The sequence below is a fragment of the Oryctolagus cuniculus genome, chromosome 17 (genome assembly GCF_964237555.1).
Source record: "Oryctolagus cuniculus chromosome 17, mOryCun1.1, whole genome shotgun sequence".
Taxonomy (NCBI): domain Eukaryota; kingdom Metazoa; phylum Chordata; class Mammalia; order Lagomorpha; family Leporidae; genus Oryctolagus; species Oryctolagus cuniculus.
The window spans coordinates 49653121-49668930 of NC_091448.1; the positions used below are offsets into that span (position 1 = coordinate 49653121).

The window sequence follows — 15810 nt, forward strand, 5'->3', positions numbered from 1 at the left end:
GTGCTTGCCAGAATGATTAACCTGCAGCACCAAAGAGGAGGGTGAGCTGGCAGCGGGGGAGGGAAGTTGGGAGCCCTTTGGTGTGACCCGCCCAGGGACCTGGTTGGCCTTGTCCAGGGAGCAGGGCTGGGGCCACTCCAGCCTGCCCCAGGGCCCCCGTGGACCTGGGAGACCTCCAGCCCCCACAGCTTAGCAGAGCCCCCACCTCATCAAGCCTTCCTGTCCCCTTCCCCTGCTTTCCCTCCCCACCCTCCTGAAGCCCTTGGCTGCATTTGGGGGGTAGGAGCCTGAGGGGCAGGTGGGGGACCCTTGCCCTGTCTGATGTGGAGGGACCCAGGTGCAGACAACCCCCAAGCCACGTGGACCAGGGAGGAGAGGGGGTGGAGCCTGGACAGAGTAGAAGATCCCAGGGAGCTGGCATTGCTTTTCTTTCCCCCGCCCCTCCACTCCCCTCCCCTGCTCTTCTGTTCCCTTTTTCTCCCTCTCTCCCTCCCCCTCCCTCTCTCCCCCTCCTACTCCCCCTCTCCTACTGATTTATTTGAGAGGCAGAGTTACAGAGAGAGGGAGAGACAGAGAGAGAGAGGTCTTCCATCCACTGGTTTACTCCCCAAATGGCCGCAATGGCCAGGGCTGGGCCAGACAGAAGCCAGGAGCTTCTTCCAGGTCTCCCACGTGGGTGCAGGGGCCACCTTCTACTGCTTTCCCAGGCCATAGCAGAGAGCTGGATTGGAAGTGGAGCAGCCGGGACTTGAACCAGTGCCTATATGGGATGCTGGTGCTGCAGGCGTTGGTTTTACCTGCCACGCCACAGCACCAGCCCCATGGTATTGCTTTTCAAGAGGTGGGGAGAATGCACGGAGAGGGGCTGTGAGTGGGGGCTGAGCAGGTTTGGGACCCTGGGCTGGAAAGGGCAGGCAGGCAGGGTGTGGGGCCGCACTGTGTGGCAGAGAGCTGACACAAGCCTCCTTCGCTGGCTGCACCTGCCCCTGGGGCAGGAGATGAGCTTCGTTTTGGACAGGAGTCCGAGGGAGCGAGGAGGCCTTGGAGGCTGTGCAGAAGGAGAGGAGGAGGGAGCAGAGGGCGTAGAGGCCTTCACGAGGGCAGCTCTGAGCTAGAGAGGAAGCCATGAGGGGCTAATGGGGGAATGGGTGGAGAGCTTGCAGGTCGGCCTGGGGGAGGGCGTCAGAGGGACTGAGGGTAGCAGAGCTGAGGAGCGCGGCTCCTTTGCTCTTGCTCCCAATCCCGCCGCTCCCACTGTGTGACCCTGGCCAAGTGACTTAACCTCTCTGGGCCCTGATTTTCTCGACTGTACATTGGGTCAGGTGGTGGGTTCCTACCAATCACACCCCAGGCTGTATACAGGGAATGAGTGACCACCTGCCTCAAGCACATTACTGGGGGGTGGGGGGCAGCGTGGGCCTCACCGGCCCTCAAATCAGCCCTGCCTTTTATCCACAAAGGGGGAGAATCCAGATTCTTCCGGGGAAGGGGCCCTGGGGCTCTCGGGCTGTCTGCCCTATCCATGATGACCGGGCTCGGGGCAGCCTGTTCGCAGTTCAGGTGCGAGGCCAGCCCTCCTCGGAGTCTGGTTCAGTGGGTCTGGGTGGCGGCTGGGGACTGGCATTCCTAGAGGAGGTGCCGAGTGGTGCTGACTCAGCACGGTGATGCTTGCAGCCTCCTTGCAGGACCCAGGGCTGCAGAGCTGGCCCTCCGGGGGCCACCGGCCTCTGCACAGTTCCCACTGCTGCTCCTGGGCATTCTGTGGATGAAGATTTGGGGCTCCCTCACAGCCAGGACCCCCCTCTGGCAGCCTCCCCAAGCTCATCTGGACCTCCCGAGCCTCCATCTCCCTGGGCTGAGTGCTCCCCCAACTCCCTCCCCCCACCAATCTACAGCTCCCTCCCTGCTGTCTGTCTGTACCCCACCCAGATGGCTCAGAGCTAGCTCGCCCCACCCACTCTGTTCATGCACTCCCTCTGTCCGGTCTGTCCCCTGGGGTTCCCACGTCCTCAGGAGACCCCCCCGCCAGCCCTGTTGTCCCCCTCCTGTCCCCTGCCCCCCAGGTAGCCTCTGCTCGGTGTCTGTCTCGCCCTCCCAGGGGTGTCTGGCTGCAGGGCTGGGGGGGGGGGGGAGCGCAGGAGGAGGCAGGCTGCCAGGGAGTCTGCACCTGGCAGTTGCCGGGTGACTTTTTGCAAGCCCTTGGTGGGCGCTGGCTTTGGCCCTGGGCTATAAAGGGAATGGCTCTTCTAAGAAGGCAGAGCCAGAAACAGAGGTGTTTTTGTCTCATAATAGAGCGCGCCTGGATTTTTGGGAACCCAAGAACCTCTCATTTCTAAAATTACCTCCTGGGCTCTCCAGCTGCTGCTGGGCCCAGCCTTGTCCCCACTCCCTGCTATATGGAGACAATGAGGATCCAGGAGAGGCCACGGAGCGGGGGCGCTTCTGTTTCCCACTACTGGCAGCAGCAGCAGCAGTAGCCAGGATAGGCCCAGCAGGTTGGTGCTCCTGGGAGGAGAAGAAGGGGCCAGAGAGTGCCCCTCCCTCACCTGTTCCCCTCCCCCCGCCCTGCGCCTTTTGGGACCTCTAAAGGCCGCCACCCTCTAGGAAGCTCTGCCTGTCTCCCTAGAGCCACCAGTGACTAATCACATAATTATGGGGTGAGAAGGAAGTCCTGTGGAAGCTGGGAAGCTGTGGTCAGCCCCTTCTCGGGCCCGCGGCCAGGTCTGGGGATGGGCACAAAGCCCAGCCGCTCGCACCACCTGGCCCCAGGAATGCCAGCCGGCCGCGGTGACTGCTGCCCCTCTGCCCGGCCCCCTCTGCTCTGTCCCCTGGGCTCCCACCTGCATACCTGGGCTGACACAGCGCCTGCCTGTCACCAAGTCCGCTCTCTCCTGTCTACAGTGCTAGTGATGAACTTGGCCTTGTCTTTCTCCGTCTTCCACGCCTTGTACAACAGACTCAGAAGTGATGCTGGAAACGCCAGCTCCTGCTGTTCACAAGAGCAGGGTGTCCCAGAGGCCAGGCCCGGGAGGGAGGCCGGGGGAGTGACGGAGCCTCTCTCTGGAAGTCTTCCTCATCTGTAAGACCTAAGCCAGTGCACACATCTCCCTCCCGGGTTACTCGAGTTGTTGATACATAAAATGCGACGGGAAGCACTCAGTGAATGGTAGCGTGTGGCTGTTTCTGTGGGGTTTCTCCTGGGCCTAGTCTTCTAGAAAGTTCCACTTTTCTGAATGGCAAACTTTCAGTGAATCCCTTCTGGGCCCCCTGCCTTGCTGTACTCCAAAGGAAGGTGGACAGGGGCTTTGGCGCCTACACAGGGTAAGAGATAGGTGGAGGCAAAGAAAGGATTCCTCCAGGTGCTGGGTGACAGGCATCCTGTTAGGGGTGTGAGGGCTCAGGATGGGCATCTGACCTCTGAGAGGGCTTCACAGAGGAGGTGACCCAAAGGCAAGCCCTAAGTGGCCAGGGACAGGGTGGGGGGAGCAGGCCAACAGGGACACAGCAGGTTCAAATGCCCTGTGGCCTTCTGCCCCTGCAGTCTGATTTCCACACAGAGCCCCTGGATACCAGCTGAGTAACGATCATGAACTAACCCTCCAGGTAGGGAGATCACTGCCTGCATTTGGACAGGAGGCGATGAAGGCACAGAGAGGTGAAGAAACTTGCCCAGAGGTGCACAGCGAGTGGATGGGATCTGCGTCTCACCCCAGAATTTCTAGCCTTAATCCCCTCACTCTTCCTTGGTGGGGTGGGGTCCTCTCCGGCACAGAGGCTGCCTTTGAAGTCCCCGAGAGGCCCGAGCCTCTGTTCCACCCCAGCCCGGCTGCCTGCACACCTGGCTGTGCACCCACACGTCACCCTGCTAGTCTGCTGCCTCCTGCACTCCTGAGCAAAGCCCCATCGCCATGGTCGTCGCTGTGCCCAGTTACAGAGCAAACTCTCAGGAGGGAGCCCCCCATCCTGTGGAACTAGGGTGCTTCCTGAGCCTCTGATGGGCCCAGTGCTCGGCGTGGGGATGCTCAGGGCGGGAGCTCCCTCCCACCCCGCTCACCTGGCCAGCCCGCTGCAGCTCGGGGCAGGCCCCTGGCAGGTGGGGAACAGGAGGCGGCTGTGAGGGATACCCCCGTGCCCTCCCTGGGGCTTCCCTGGTGTTCCTGTGTTTTTCAGTCCGTGGTGGTGCCCAGGTGCCGGGCGACAGCAGGGGCGCTGCAGATCACAGTGGGCCACGTGCTGGGGGACGCTGGCAGCCCCTCCCTCACTGGACTCGTAAGGCGTGTCTGAGTGCGTGCGGTGGGCGGGGCTGGGGGCGGGGCTGGCTGCCCTGGCTGAGCCCGCCCCTCCCTGGCAGATCTCCGGGGTCCTGCTTGCCCGACGCCCTGACTCCTACCTGCAGCGCTTCCTCAGCTTGCAACAGAGTTTCCTGTGCTGCGTCTTTGTCATCGCCCTGGGTGGTGGCTGCTTCCTGCTGGCTGCGCAGCACCTGGAGGGAGACCAGATCCGGGCCCAGCAGCCTGGCACAGGTATCCTTAGCCCCACACCCTTGGCAGGCTCAGGGCTCAATGGCACGGGGGCAGGGAGTACCAGCCGCCTCTGATCCCGTGGCCCTTGTTGGTTCGTTCAGGAAATACTTATTACACCTCTGCCATGTGCCAGGCAAGGTTGCAGATGTGGAGGGAGGGGGCGGGGGGGGGGAGAAGTCAGCCAAGTGCAAGCCCTCATGGAGTCGACACTCTAGCAGTGAGTGGGGACAGACCAGGAACAGAGAAGGCAGCAGGTTAATGTGTTCCAGGTGCTAAGGAGAGACAGCAGGAAAGGGAGTGGCCAGGGGCAGGTGGGTGCAGCTTGAAATTTAAGAAAAAAAAATATATATTTGAAAGTCTGGTTCACTCTTCAAATGGCCACAAAGGCCGGGGCTGGGCCAGGCTGAAGCCAGGAGCCTGCACCTCCATCCAGGTCTCCCATGTGGGTGGCAGGGGCCCAAGTACTTGGGTCATCTTCTGCTGCTTTCCCAGGTGCATCAGCAGGGAGTTGGATGGGAAGTGGAGCAGCTGGGACTTGAACTGGTGCTTAAATGGGATGCCCACATATCAGGCAACAGCTCAACCCACCATGCCACAATGCCAGCCCTATTTTTCCTTTTTTTAAAAACAGGAAAATTGGGGCTGCCACTGTGATGTAGTGGGTAAAGCCTCCACTTGCAGCGCCAGCATCCATATGGGTGCCAGTTTGAATCCTGGGTGCTCTTCTTCCAATCCAGCTCTTTGATAATGTGCCTGGGAGAGCAGTAGAGGATAGCCCAAGTGCTTGGGCTCCTGTAACCACATGAGAGACCCGGAAGAAGCTCCTGGCTCCTGGCTTCGGATCAGCCAGCTCTGGCCATTGTGGCCATTTCAGGAGTAAACCAGTGTATGGAAGACCTTTCTTTCTGTCTATAACTCCAGCTCTCAAATAAATGTAAATCTTAAAAAAGAGAGGAAAGGAGAAAAAGTGTGTGGGAGGGGTGACGTGCAATACCATTTTTTTTTTTTTTTGGACAGGTAGAGATAGACAGTGAGAGAGAGAGACAGAGAGAAAGGTCTTCCTTCCATTGGTTCACTCCCAAAATGGCCGCTATGGCCGGCGCCGTGCTGATCCAAAGCCAGGAGCCAGGTGCTTCCTGGTCTTCCATGCGGGTGCAGGGCCCAAGCACCTGGGCCATCCTCCACTGCCCTCCCAGGCCACAGCAGAGAGCTGGACTGGAAGAGGAGCAACCGGGACTAGAACCTGGCCCCCATATGGGATGCCGGCGCCGCAGGCAGAGGATTAACCAAGTGAGCCATGGTGCTAGCCCCCGCAATACCATTTTCTAATTCAATCCCCAAGTGCCGACAACTACCAGAGCTGGGCCAGGCTGAAGCCGAGAGCTGGGACCTCAGTTCAGGTCTCCCCTGTGGGTGGCAGGGCCCCAGCTACTTGAGCCATCACCGCTGCCTCCCCAGGGTCTGCATCAGCAGGAAGCTGGAGTGAGCAGTTGGAGCTGGGAATTGAGCCCAGGTGCTCTGATGTAGGATGTGGCCATCTTAACTGCGAGGCTAAACACCAGCTCCCTGAACTGTTCAGTGGTCAGGGAGGCTGTCACTGTACTGGTGACACTGGAGCCAAGATTTGGAGAAAGGGAGAAAACTGTGGAACAGCAGGTGCAAAAAGCCTTGAGGTGGGAATGCACCTGATGTGTCTGAGGCCAATGTGGCTGGAGTAGGAGTGAGAGGGACAGTGACAGGGGTGTTGGCAGCAGGAAGGGGTGGGAGCTTGGGGGGGGGGGGGCGATCCATGTGGCATTTCCAGCTGTGGAGCCCAGGTGGCCTGATTTTCACTGTAAAAGCCTAGCCCTGCCTGCTTCATTGAGAACATTCTGTAGGGGGTCAGTGTTGCTGCAGAGAGGCCACAGAAGGTTCTGGAGCCATCCAGCGGGGAGCAGTGGTGGCCTGGAACGCAGCGTGAAAGAGTCGGGGCTGGGACATTTCACAACGGAGCCCAGAGGGTCTCCTGACAGATAGCGCCCAGCCTGGTCCCAAAGCTCCCCTGCCCCTGGGGCTGGCTGAACGTCTTTCCTCCCACAGGGACCCAGGACCACAAGGACGTGGAGAGCCAACGCCTGCTCTCTGGCACCGGTGCCTCCACAGAAGACCCCTGAGGCCCTACCCGGCCACACCTCGCCTGTGGCCACCACGGCGGCCGCACCTCTGCCCACCTTTGGCTGTGGCTCAGGGAGCCCGGCCGAGCTGCACCTGCTGCATTTTTGCTCCCAGCTAGAGAGCTGGCAGGGCCCAGTGGCTGGGCTGGGAATTGAGCTGTCAGCACCCTCTGTGGGAGGCCTGGGCCTGTGCCCGCTCCCGGCACAAGGCCCCTCCAGGCTGGGGTCTCAGCCTGGCTGCTGACAGGCCCCGATTAAAGTGTGATTGGTGCAAAGCCCATGGATTTCAGGCTTTTTAATTTATAGCCTTGCGGTGTCTCTGCTGGGAGGAGGAGCGGGCCCAGGACATGGCTGCAGGATGGCCTCTAAAGTAGGGACATTGGGGGGGGGGTCCCCACACTGGACATGTCAGTCTGACCCAGCTTCTGCAGTCTCTGAGGTCACAAGGGCACAGGAAGCCTCTCGGAGAGAATTTATCTCTGAACAAAAGTGGTCTTGGACATGGTCTTCTGCTCGGCGGCTGGTGTGGACCAGGGGCTCCGAGCACCTGCTGCACACACAGCCATGTGGAGGGCTTGGCAGCTGTCAGGCGCTCTCCTGACCATGCTCTGGTCTGCACCCCCCCGCCACGCATGCCCCTGACCCCAGCACAGCCTGTGGGGAGGGGCCGGCTCTGCGGGACCCTCGCCTGGCGCTGGGTTGGAGCAGCTGGGCCCAGCGGCCCGGCAGGAGATGAGCAGCTTCCAGGCGGGCAGCAGCGGGGAGGCGTGCTCTTTCTCCCCGGGAGCCCTGAGCCGGCGCTCTGCGCCGCTGGAGCCCCGCCAGGCCGTCACTCGCTCACTTGTGATCGCCACCTTCACCAGGCTGGGCACTGCCTGCCTCGCAGCAGCTGTGGGCAGAGCGGGGACCCAGCCTTCGGCGCGGCCCCTGCCTCCTGTAGGGTCTGCCTGGCCTGTTGGTTGTAACAGGCCCCAGCTCTCCTGCTCAGCGCACACCTGCCTCCCAGTGCCAGCTGTCCCTTGGGAGCCGGCGTCCCCAGGCTCACCAGCCCCTTGGTGCGCATCTTGGAGCTCATGAAAAGGGCTTGCAGCAAAGTGACCAGGAAGTGGATCCATGCAGCTATCTGGTCTCTGCTGAGAAGGTGGTCTGTCTGTGCTGCAAGCTGGGACGCCCTGGGCCCTCTCAGGACGCACACGGTGAGCGACCCGCACCCTTTCTGGCTCTCTCAGAGCCACACACTCCCCAGCTCTAGCTGAGTGGGATGTGGGCTGTGGCTTTTCTAGGCTGGGTTTCAACCCACACGAGCGCTCCCCCGCCAGGGGCCAGCGGCTAGGAGGGAAGGCCAAAACCTCATTCACACAAACGTGTATCAGTGGGGGTTCGGCAAGGTGTCGGAAGGTGAACCAGACTCCAACCCTGCCCTTGGGCCTCGCAGCAAGCGCTGGCCTAGGCCAAGTGAGGCACGCCTATGGGCAGAGGAAGGGGCCCCACGTCCCATGTCTCCCAGAAGCCTTCAAGGAGTGGCTTGGGAGGAGGTGTTGGGCATGGGAACAGGACAGGTAAAGGGCCGGGGGAGTAGCAGGTGTGTAATGAGTCATGGAGGGATGTGGTGTGGCCAGAGAGGAGGGGGAGGGGGTGAGAGAGACCTGTGGGGCCAGAGGGACTTCAGATGCCAGCTGAGGAGCTGGGCCTCTCATCCTGGTACCCAGGGTCGTTTCTTCTGGCTCAAGTGCGTTCTGACATTTGCAAGGGCAAGGTGGTGCTTCCCAGCTGGGATATTGTAGGGTGTTATTGTCCACAGTGGCTTGGGGCAAGCTGGGAGCTCTGGGACTGGTGGGCCCTGGGGCTGACAGAGACCCCTGTCTCCCCTGCAGCCAGCCCAGGCCCCCGCTTTGCTCAGCTCCCACTTCCTGCCTCTTTGGGGCCGGTCACCATGGGCTGAGGCCACTCAGGCTGGAGTGCTGGAGTCTGGTGACTGGAACCCGTCCTCCCAGCCTGAAGGGCACTGGTTGGGTAAGCCCAGTCGCCAAGGCTCTGTGCTTGTTTGCTGGGAATGTCAACAGCAGGAAGAATGCTGCTCGGCCGGACAAATGCTCCTGCCTGACCTCGCTCCCTCACACGTCAGTTACTCTGCACACACACACACACACACACACAGCAGCCCATTCCCGCCCCCAGGTGTCATCCTGGCAGGCAGGTGTGCCTGTCCGTGTGCATGACCTGCACACGTGCTCATCTCTGTGTTGGTGTGTGAGCCTGCCAGAGTGTGTTTTGCGACTGTTGGTAAAAGCGCTCCTCCACTCTGACATGAGGCTTTGGGGGGGTGGGTGTGTACATCTGGATTCCTGCTTCCCGCTCCTGGCTTTGCTCCTCACAACAGCAGTCTTTGTGGATCTCTCTGTCTCCTTCCTGCCCCAGTGAGTGACTTCCCTGCCCGCCTGGGTGGGTGTGCGAGGTGGTGTGAGCTAACGCAGCCTCTAGAGTTGGAGCTGGGAGCATGTGCTCCTTCTGCGTGGCTGCATCCATCTGGGTTGTGGGTTGCACATGACAGCAATGCCTTACACAGGATAGATTTCTTGGAAGCACCTTAGGAGCTCACAGGATGGATGGGAAGGGTAGACTTGGCAACCAGGGTTCCCAGACCATTGCATTTGGGAGTCTTTGCCAGAGCTCCACGTGTTTTCTCCCCCTATTCTCTCACCACCTACTCAAGATTTAGAGCCCTGGGCAAGAGAGTCCAGCTGGGCTGCCTCGGATCCCATGCCCACGGCTTGATTTACAGTAGGGTGAGGACTGAGAAAGCAGAATGCTCTTAGGAAGGGGAACGCATCCTGATCATCAAAACATAACAGCAATGAAAGAAAAAAGCGACAAAAACCCCAAACAAAATGCCCACTGCAATAATTTGGGGCAGGTCGCTGGCCCTGTCTAAGAGGTGGCCTCTCCATGGAACAGAGAAGAGGCTGGACTCAGCGTCCTTGAAGAGATTCTTCGTTTCTGATCATGTGAGTCCACGATCAAAGGAGACTGAAGCTTCTAGAATTTAGAGCATGTTATAAACATTCCAATGACAGAATAGGAACTTCTGTGTTCGTGGGGGACTCGGAGCCATCTGTTTGGAGCAGGGGAGGGGAGCAGAGACGGAGTGTTCTGAGCAAAGCTCGTGAGGCAGGCCCAGGCTGGGGGCGGGGCTGGGGGCTCCAACAAGCCCGCAGCTTGGCAACAGCAGGAGCAGAGAAGCGGTGCCTTCTCTCCACCCGTGGGTGACGATTCGTGAGGAAGGCTAATCAAAGGGTGGAGGCACACAGCAGGTGGAGGCCAACAGAGGGTGGAGGCGATCAGGGAGAAAAATGCCTTTTTTAGAGGGGCCGGGAGAGGGATCTGGCTGGTTTCTGAGTCACTCGGCAGCAGACACATGATGCAAATCACCACACATTTCCTGAGCACCTGCGAAATGTCATTTACTCATTCAATCAACAAACATTCTCTGAGCATCTCCTCTGCACTAGATCGGGGTGATGAATCAGACAGGCTATGGGCCCTCGAGACTCCCAGGCTGGTAGCGGGGAGTAGGGGTGGACTCCTGTACAAACATAATCAGCATAATGAGTCTGGCATGCTGTAGGGATACACAGGTTACTCAACAGCCCAGAGGAGGAAGTGACTGAAGGTCCAGGTGTCTGGGAAGGCTTCCTGGAGGAAGCAGTGTCTTCACATAGCTTATTTTTCTTTTCTTTTTAAAAGATTTTTTATTTACTTGAAAGAGTTGCACACAGAGAGAAGGAGAGGCAGAGAGAGAGAGAAAAGTCTTCCATCTGCTGGTTCACTCCCCAGTTGGCCACAACAGCCAGAGCTGTGCTGATCTGAAGCCAGGAGCTTCTTCTGGGTCTCCCACATGGTTGCAGGGGCCCAGGACTTGGGCCATCTTCTACTGCTTTCCCAGGCCATAGCAGAGAGCTGGATCAGAAGTGGAGCAGCCAGGACTAGAACTGGCGCCCATATGGGATGCTGGCACTGCAGGCAGCAGCTTTACCCACTACACCACCGTGCTGGCCCCTGCATATAGTTTCTGGAGTTGAAGGTGGGAGAAATGAGCCAGGTGGGCAGCAGAGGCAGAGCACCACTAAAGGGTCCGGGGAGGGGGTTGCTCAGGTGATGCTGTCCGTGGTCCTGAACCATCAAGGCATCAGTAGGACAAGTGAGGGCAGGGACTATAAACAAGTGTCCTGATTCTTGCCCCCTGCCCTGGATCCAGTCACTATGCGTTCCTTCTCGGAGCTCCATGTTCAGGGTGGTAGAGAGTAATTTTGGGAGGTGAGACTGGAGACCATCCCAGTCCAGGAAGGGCTATGTAGAGTCCTGGAGATCGAGTTAAGGACATCGCAAACCTGTAGGCAGCAGGGACCCATAGGAAGGCTCGCGCAAGACAGTGATGGGCTCATATGCATGATTTAGAAAGTTACTGGCAAGAAACATGGAGAAAAGACTGGAGAGGACGCTGGAGCAGGTGCTGTTGAGCTTTATAAGGGTCCAAGTGAGACGGAGAGAGGTTTGAGCTAAGTTGGTCATGATGGGCACGTTGGAAGATATTAAAAAAAAAAAAAATCAACAGGCCCTCGACGTGGGAGTTGAAGGAGGAGTCCGAAACAGCTCCCACGTTTCCTGCTTGGTGACAATGTGGGTGATGCTGCCATTTGTCAAGAGATAAATGCCCCGGGGCGGGAGCAGGTCCGTGTTGGATGCACTGAGCTCAAGGTGCCTGTGGGATATCTGAGGGGAATGTGCAGGAGATGAGGTGGGTCTGGTGCTAGAGGCGAGGAGCCGTGTGTAGTGGTGGAGGTCCTGAGCACAGGGTGGTCACTGAGAGCCAGGCATGAGTGAGGGGCTGCCAAGGGCGAGGGTGCCATGGAGACAGGAAGGCGAGGCCTGAGCTTTGGGTACACTCACATGCAGGACAATGGGCTCCGGGGGTGTGGACCGGACTCCTAATCCCACAGTGTGCCCTGCCACCAAGCACGCTGGGGAACGTGGCAGCCAATACCTCCCTCTGGGAGACTCCCCATGTACCCTGTCCCAGGAAAGGCTCTGAAGGTCTCACAGCACAGAAACCCCACCATTTCCCCAATATCCTCACCCTTGACCTTGCCCTTAGAATAATGACCATGACTATCCTGCGCTCCATTTGTCTCAAGGTTATGATCTGGACCTGATAAGTGACGCATAGCCAACCTTGAGTTCAGCTTCTCTTTATGTTGAAACTGAATCCTCAGAAGCTGAGGGTAGCCTTGTGGGGCGGTAGAGGAAGTAATGGGTTAGGAGGTAGACACACCTAGGCTTAGTCCAGGCTCCATCATTCGCTAGGTATGCGACCTTGGGCACATTGGTTCTCAGTTCCATCATCGAGTTCCCAGGTCTCAGTCCCATCATCGAGGAGCTGGCGATAAGAACTGGCAACAGCCGGTGGTCTCACGGCACTGACAAAGGCTCCCAGAAGACCACCATGATTTTCTTAGGGCCACTCAGCCAGAAAGGGCTTCTCATCCTCCCTATCACCCTGCACGTGGTGGCCCTCAACTCACGTAAGGACCCACTCGAGAGACTGACATTGAGTTCAGACTCCAGGAAACCCCCCACAGTGGGAGCTGCTGACTTGCTTGATGGCAGCTCAGAAGCTCTCCAAATCCGAAGGCTTAGAACTCTGCCTCTGTCCCGTGCTCTGGGACTCACACACCCAGCGCAGGAGAGGGAGGGCTGTGGAAAGAGAAGTCTCTCCTTTCCAGTCCAGGACTAAAACTTGCTCCCTGGCCAGGATGAATTTTGGGGGGAAGGAGAGGAACCTCGGATTTGGGCTTAGAGTGTGGTCATACCTTCTTCTCCACCAGACACAGTTCCACAATGGTCCTCCAGTTACAGAGGTCAGTGCTGGGGGTCCCCTTCTAGTCCCAAGGAGCTCCTTCTCCCGTCCTTGCTTGTTGGTCACCTGTCATCCCAGGCCACCTGGTGCAACTCCCCCCATCTTATTTGCAGGTCCAGGTCAGCAAGCTGGAAAGAGGCAGCAGGCGATTCTCAGAATGAAATCTGTTTTCCTAACCCTCCTGTCACAGCCATTCATACCCAACATGCTGAAGCATATTTTTAGTCACTTTGCAGAATTTAAAATACACCTCGAAGGCGCCAAGAAACACCAGCTTGAGGATTCACTCTGCTCACAAGAGACTGTGCGCCGGGTGCCTCGCGCTATGTCACAGGTTGGCTATGCCATGACTCACTGCGGCCAACACCTTCGCATGATGCACCTGCCGGTGGACACGGGCTCGGGAGCAGCCTGCAGTGATGTAAGCGCCCAGCCCTAGAGGATGCTGTCCGAGCCTGGGTCAGCTCCTGCCCTGCCTCTGACCAGCGATGGAGTCATTTCCGTGCCCTGGGACTTGCCAGATTTCTAGCCAGGTCTAACACTCCATCCTCTGTATTTTATTTCTTGCAGGCTTTTAATTTCCATCGAAGCCCCAAAGAGAAGAATGTGGGAAGAGTAGGGGCAGGGGGAGTGTCACGGCACCTCTGAGATGGATTGTGGTGGTCACCAGCCCACAAACTACCCCACCACTCTCCAGAGGAGACAGAGTGACCACTCCTGTGCTTCCACACTGCCGAGTCCCACCCTCCCACCTAACCCCAGACAGAGGAGCCAAGACCCCGAGAGACAGCAGGGTGTCTTGTCCAGAGCGTGGTGGCCTGGGACCCAGCTGCGTCTTCCACCCAGGGCTTTGTGCTCCCCTGAGCGCACAGATGGCTGTCTGAGGCCTGGGTGGGAGAGGCTCCTTCTTGGTTTCTGTTGGGTGCCCATGGGAGCCCTGTTTCTCCTGCCAGGGGCTGCCACTCTGTGGCACAGGGGCCAGGATCTGGCACAGGATCTGGGGGTGCACGCTGGAATGGGCACGGGGGAGCCTGAGAGCTGGATCCTAGGTTCCCTGGGGACCGGGGCGACACACAACCTTCCCTGCCTGGTGGAGGGCTGGCTCCTGGGCCAAGCCCTCGCCAGTCCTGCTCCGTGGTTCTTAGGCAGCCCTTCCTGAACCAATTAAAGCAGGCCGTGTGAGCAGCTGTTAGCGCCACAGGCTGTCCAAGAGGGGCTCCTCGTTCAACTGTCTGAGACCCTTCCCTCCAGGCTGTCCAGATACCCTAGGCTCGAGCCCTGAGCCCTCTCCCAGCATGGGCCAGGAGTCCCCTGGGGTTGGGCGGAGGGTACGCAGTGGGTACGGGGGCGTCCCGCTTTCCGCCCGCGCCTCCACTCTCAGGCCCGCAGCGCTCGGCCCACCCGCCCCGGGTGCTCGCCGGCTCCGGCCGCCGCACGGCTCCCGGCGTGACTGCGCCCCCGTCAGGCGGGAGGGGCCCTGCGGCCCGCTCGCCCCCACCCCCCGGGGCAGCACGTGCGGGGCGGGGCTGTGGCCCGAGCCCGGAGCCGATTGGGCGCGGGCCTGGCGGGCGGGGCCGAGCCGCAGCTGTCAGCCGCGGCAGCTAAGGCGGCGCATAGGGCCGAACGGTGGCAGCGCCGCAGCCGGAGCGAGGAGCCGACGGGGACCGGCCGGGATGGTGCAGCGGCGGCTCAGCGACGCACGCACGCTCTGAGCGGGCCCGGGTTGGGCTCCGCGCCCTCCGCGCCCCCCGCCGCCCCGATCCCGGCCGGCATGATGTGCCTGGAATGCGCCTCGGCGGCGGCGGGCGGCGCGGAGGAGGAGGAGGCGGACGCGGAGCGGCGGCGCCGGCGCCGGGGGGCGCAGCGAGGGGCTGGCGGGGGCGGTTGCTGCGGGGCGCGGGGCGCGGGCGGCGCTGGAGGAGTCGTGCCCGCCGACGATGAGGTGCAGACCCTGTCGGGTAGCGTGAGGCGGGCCCCGTCCGGACCTCCCAGCACCCCCGGCACCCCCAGCTGCGCAGCTGCCTCCAAGGGCCCCAGCGCACAGCAACCCAAGCCGGCCAGTCTGGGCCGCGGTCGGGGGGCAGCAGCCGCCATCCTCAGCTTGGGCAACGTGCTCAACTACCTGGACAGGTACACCGTGGCAGGTGAGCGAACCCCCTACCCGGCTCCCGCCCCTGCTACGAGGTGTCCCAGGGGAACTTGGGGTCCAGGCCACCTTATCCAAGCCCTGCGAGGAGTCCCTAAGGGCTCTCTGTTCAGGTACAACCAGGCAAGTGACGTCTCCGAGCTTCTGGGGTCGATCCAGAGCCATTGCTCCCGACCGCTCCAAGGGCCAAAGGTTGCAGGCGTCCCCACCCCTGGAGCAGCCGGCGCGTCCCCGCCAGCCTGGCCGGTCCATCCGTCGTCCTCCAGTCTCCTCCGCCGCTCTGCATTCTTGCCTCCGCGCCCCCCTCCCGCCGCAGCCGCAGGTTTCTCTGCTCCTCTTCCCCTAGCCCAGGCCGTCGGTCAGTCCATGGCCAGTCAGTTCCTTCCTTCCTCCGTCGCTTCCACCCCCCCTCCCCCCGCGTGCGTGCGGCGAGTGTGTGCGCCCCTTGCGAGTGTGCGCCGGGGAGACCGGGTGTGTGCGCGCGCGTGGCGGCGCCGCTGTGTGTGTGAGCGCGTGGCTGACAAAGGCTCTGGCCTGCGGGAGCCGAGGGAGGGGCGGGGCGGGTCCGCGGCGCCTGGGGACCCAAGATGCGGTTTGCAGCTGGCCGGAGCTGGAGGCCTGAAGACGTCTCCTTCTGCTCCGTGACGCTTGGGGCCTGGGGCTGGGGGGCTGGAGAAGGTGGGCCCCGTCTTGGGGAACCAGTTTTGAGCATGGGACCAGGATCCATGGAAGAATGGGGCTCCAGGCTCAGATATGCCCCCAATGCACTTGGTGTGTGACCTTGGGCTGGTCTCTGTTTGCATCTCTTTCCCCATTGCTGAGTTGTTTGATCCCTGGATCCCTTGAGATGGTTGGGGCCCTGGGGATTCCTCCTGCTGCTCTCCTCTTGGGCTTCTCAGGGGTCTAGGGGTAGGAGACTTGCCCTAGGCAGAGCTGTCCGGATTGGGAATGGTGTAGCTTTGAGTAGAAAGGCAGCTGGCTTGGCTGGCCTGGAGGTGGGGAGGGGGCCAGGTACTAGATACCTGGCGTGCTGGCCCAGGACCTGCCAGAGAGACAGAAAATTTTGGATAGACC

The 15810-nt window shown here is 60.4% G+C and overlaps 2 protein-coding genes and 1 long non-coding RNA gene across 4 annotated transcripts in view; all 3 read left to right on the top strand.

Annotated features, from left to right (window-relative positions):
* The window catches only part of SPNS3 (SPNS lysolipid transporter 3, sphingosine-1-phosphate (putative)), a 48905-nt gene extending 41945 nt beyond the window's left edge, over positions 1–6960 (top strand). Inside the window, exons 10-12 of the mRNA XM_002718858.5 lie at positions 4171–4269; positions 4352–4523; positions 6603–6960. Coding sequence (XP_002718904.3) covers positions 4171–4269; positions 4352–4523; positions 6603–6676 — 345 coding nt within the window. The 3' untranslated portion in view covers positions 6677–6960. The remainder of the gene's footprint in view (positions 1–4170; positions 4270–4351; positions 4524–6602) is intronic.
* Positions 6961–12703: 5743 nt separating this feature from the next.
* LOC138846191 (uncharacterized) lies at positions 12704–13800 on the top strand. The gene is made up of 2 exons (XR_011383635.1): positions 12704–13011; positions 13161–13800. It is a non-coding gene; the product is annotated as an uncharacterized lncRNA (long non-coding RNA).
* Positions 13801–14211: 411 nt separating this feature from the next.
* The window catches only part of SPNS2 (SPNS lysolipid transporter 2, sphingosine-1-phosphate), a 34184-nt gene continuing 32585 nt past the window's right edge, over positions 14212–15810 (top strand). For both annotated transcript variants that reach the window (XR_011383633.1, XM_051825348.2), the window contains exon 1: positions 14212–14734. Coding sequence is in view for 1 of the 2 variants with exons in the window: in XM_051825348.2 (XP_051681308.2) it covers positions 14362–14734 (373 nt within the window). In the remaining variant the exon portion in view is untranslated. The remainder of the gene's footprint in view (positions 14735–15810) is intronic.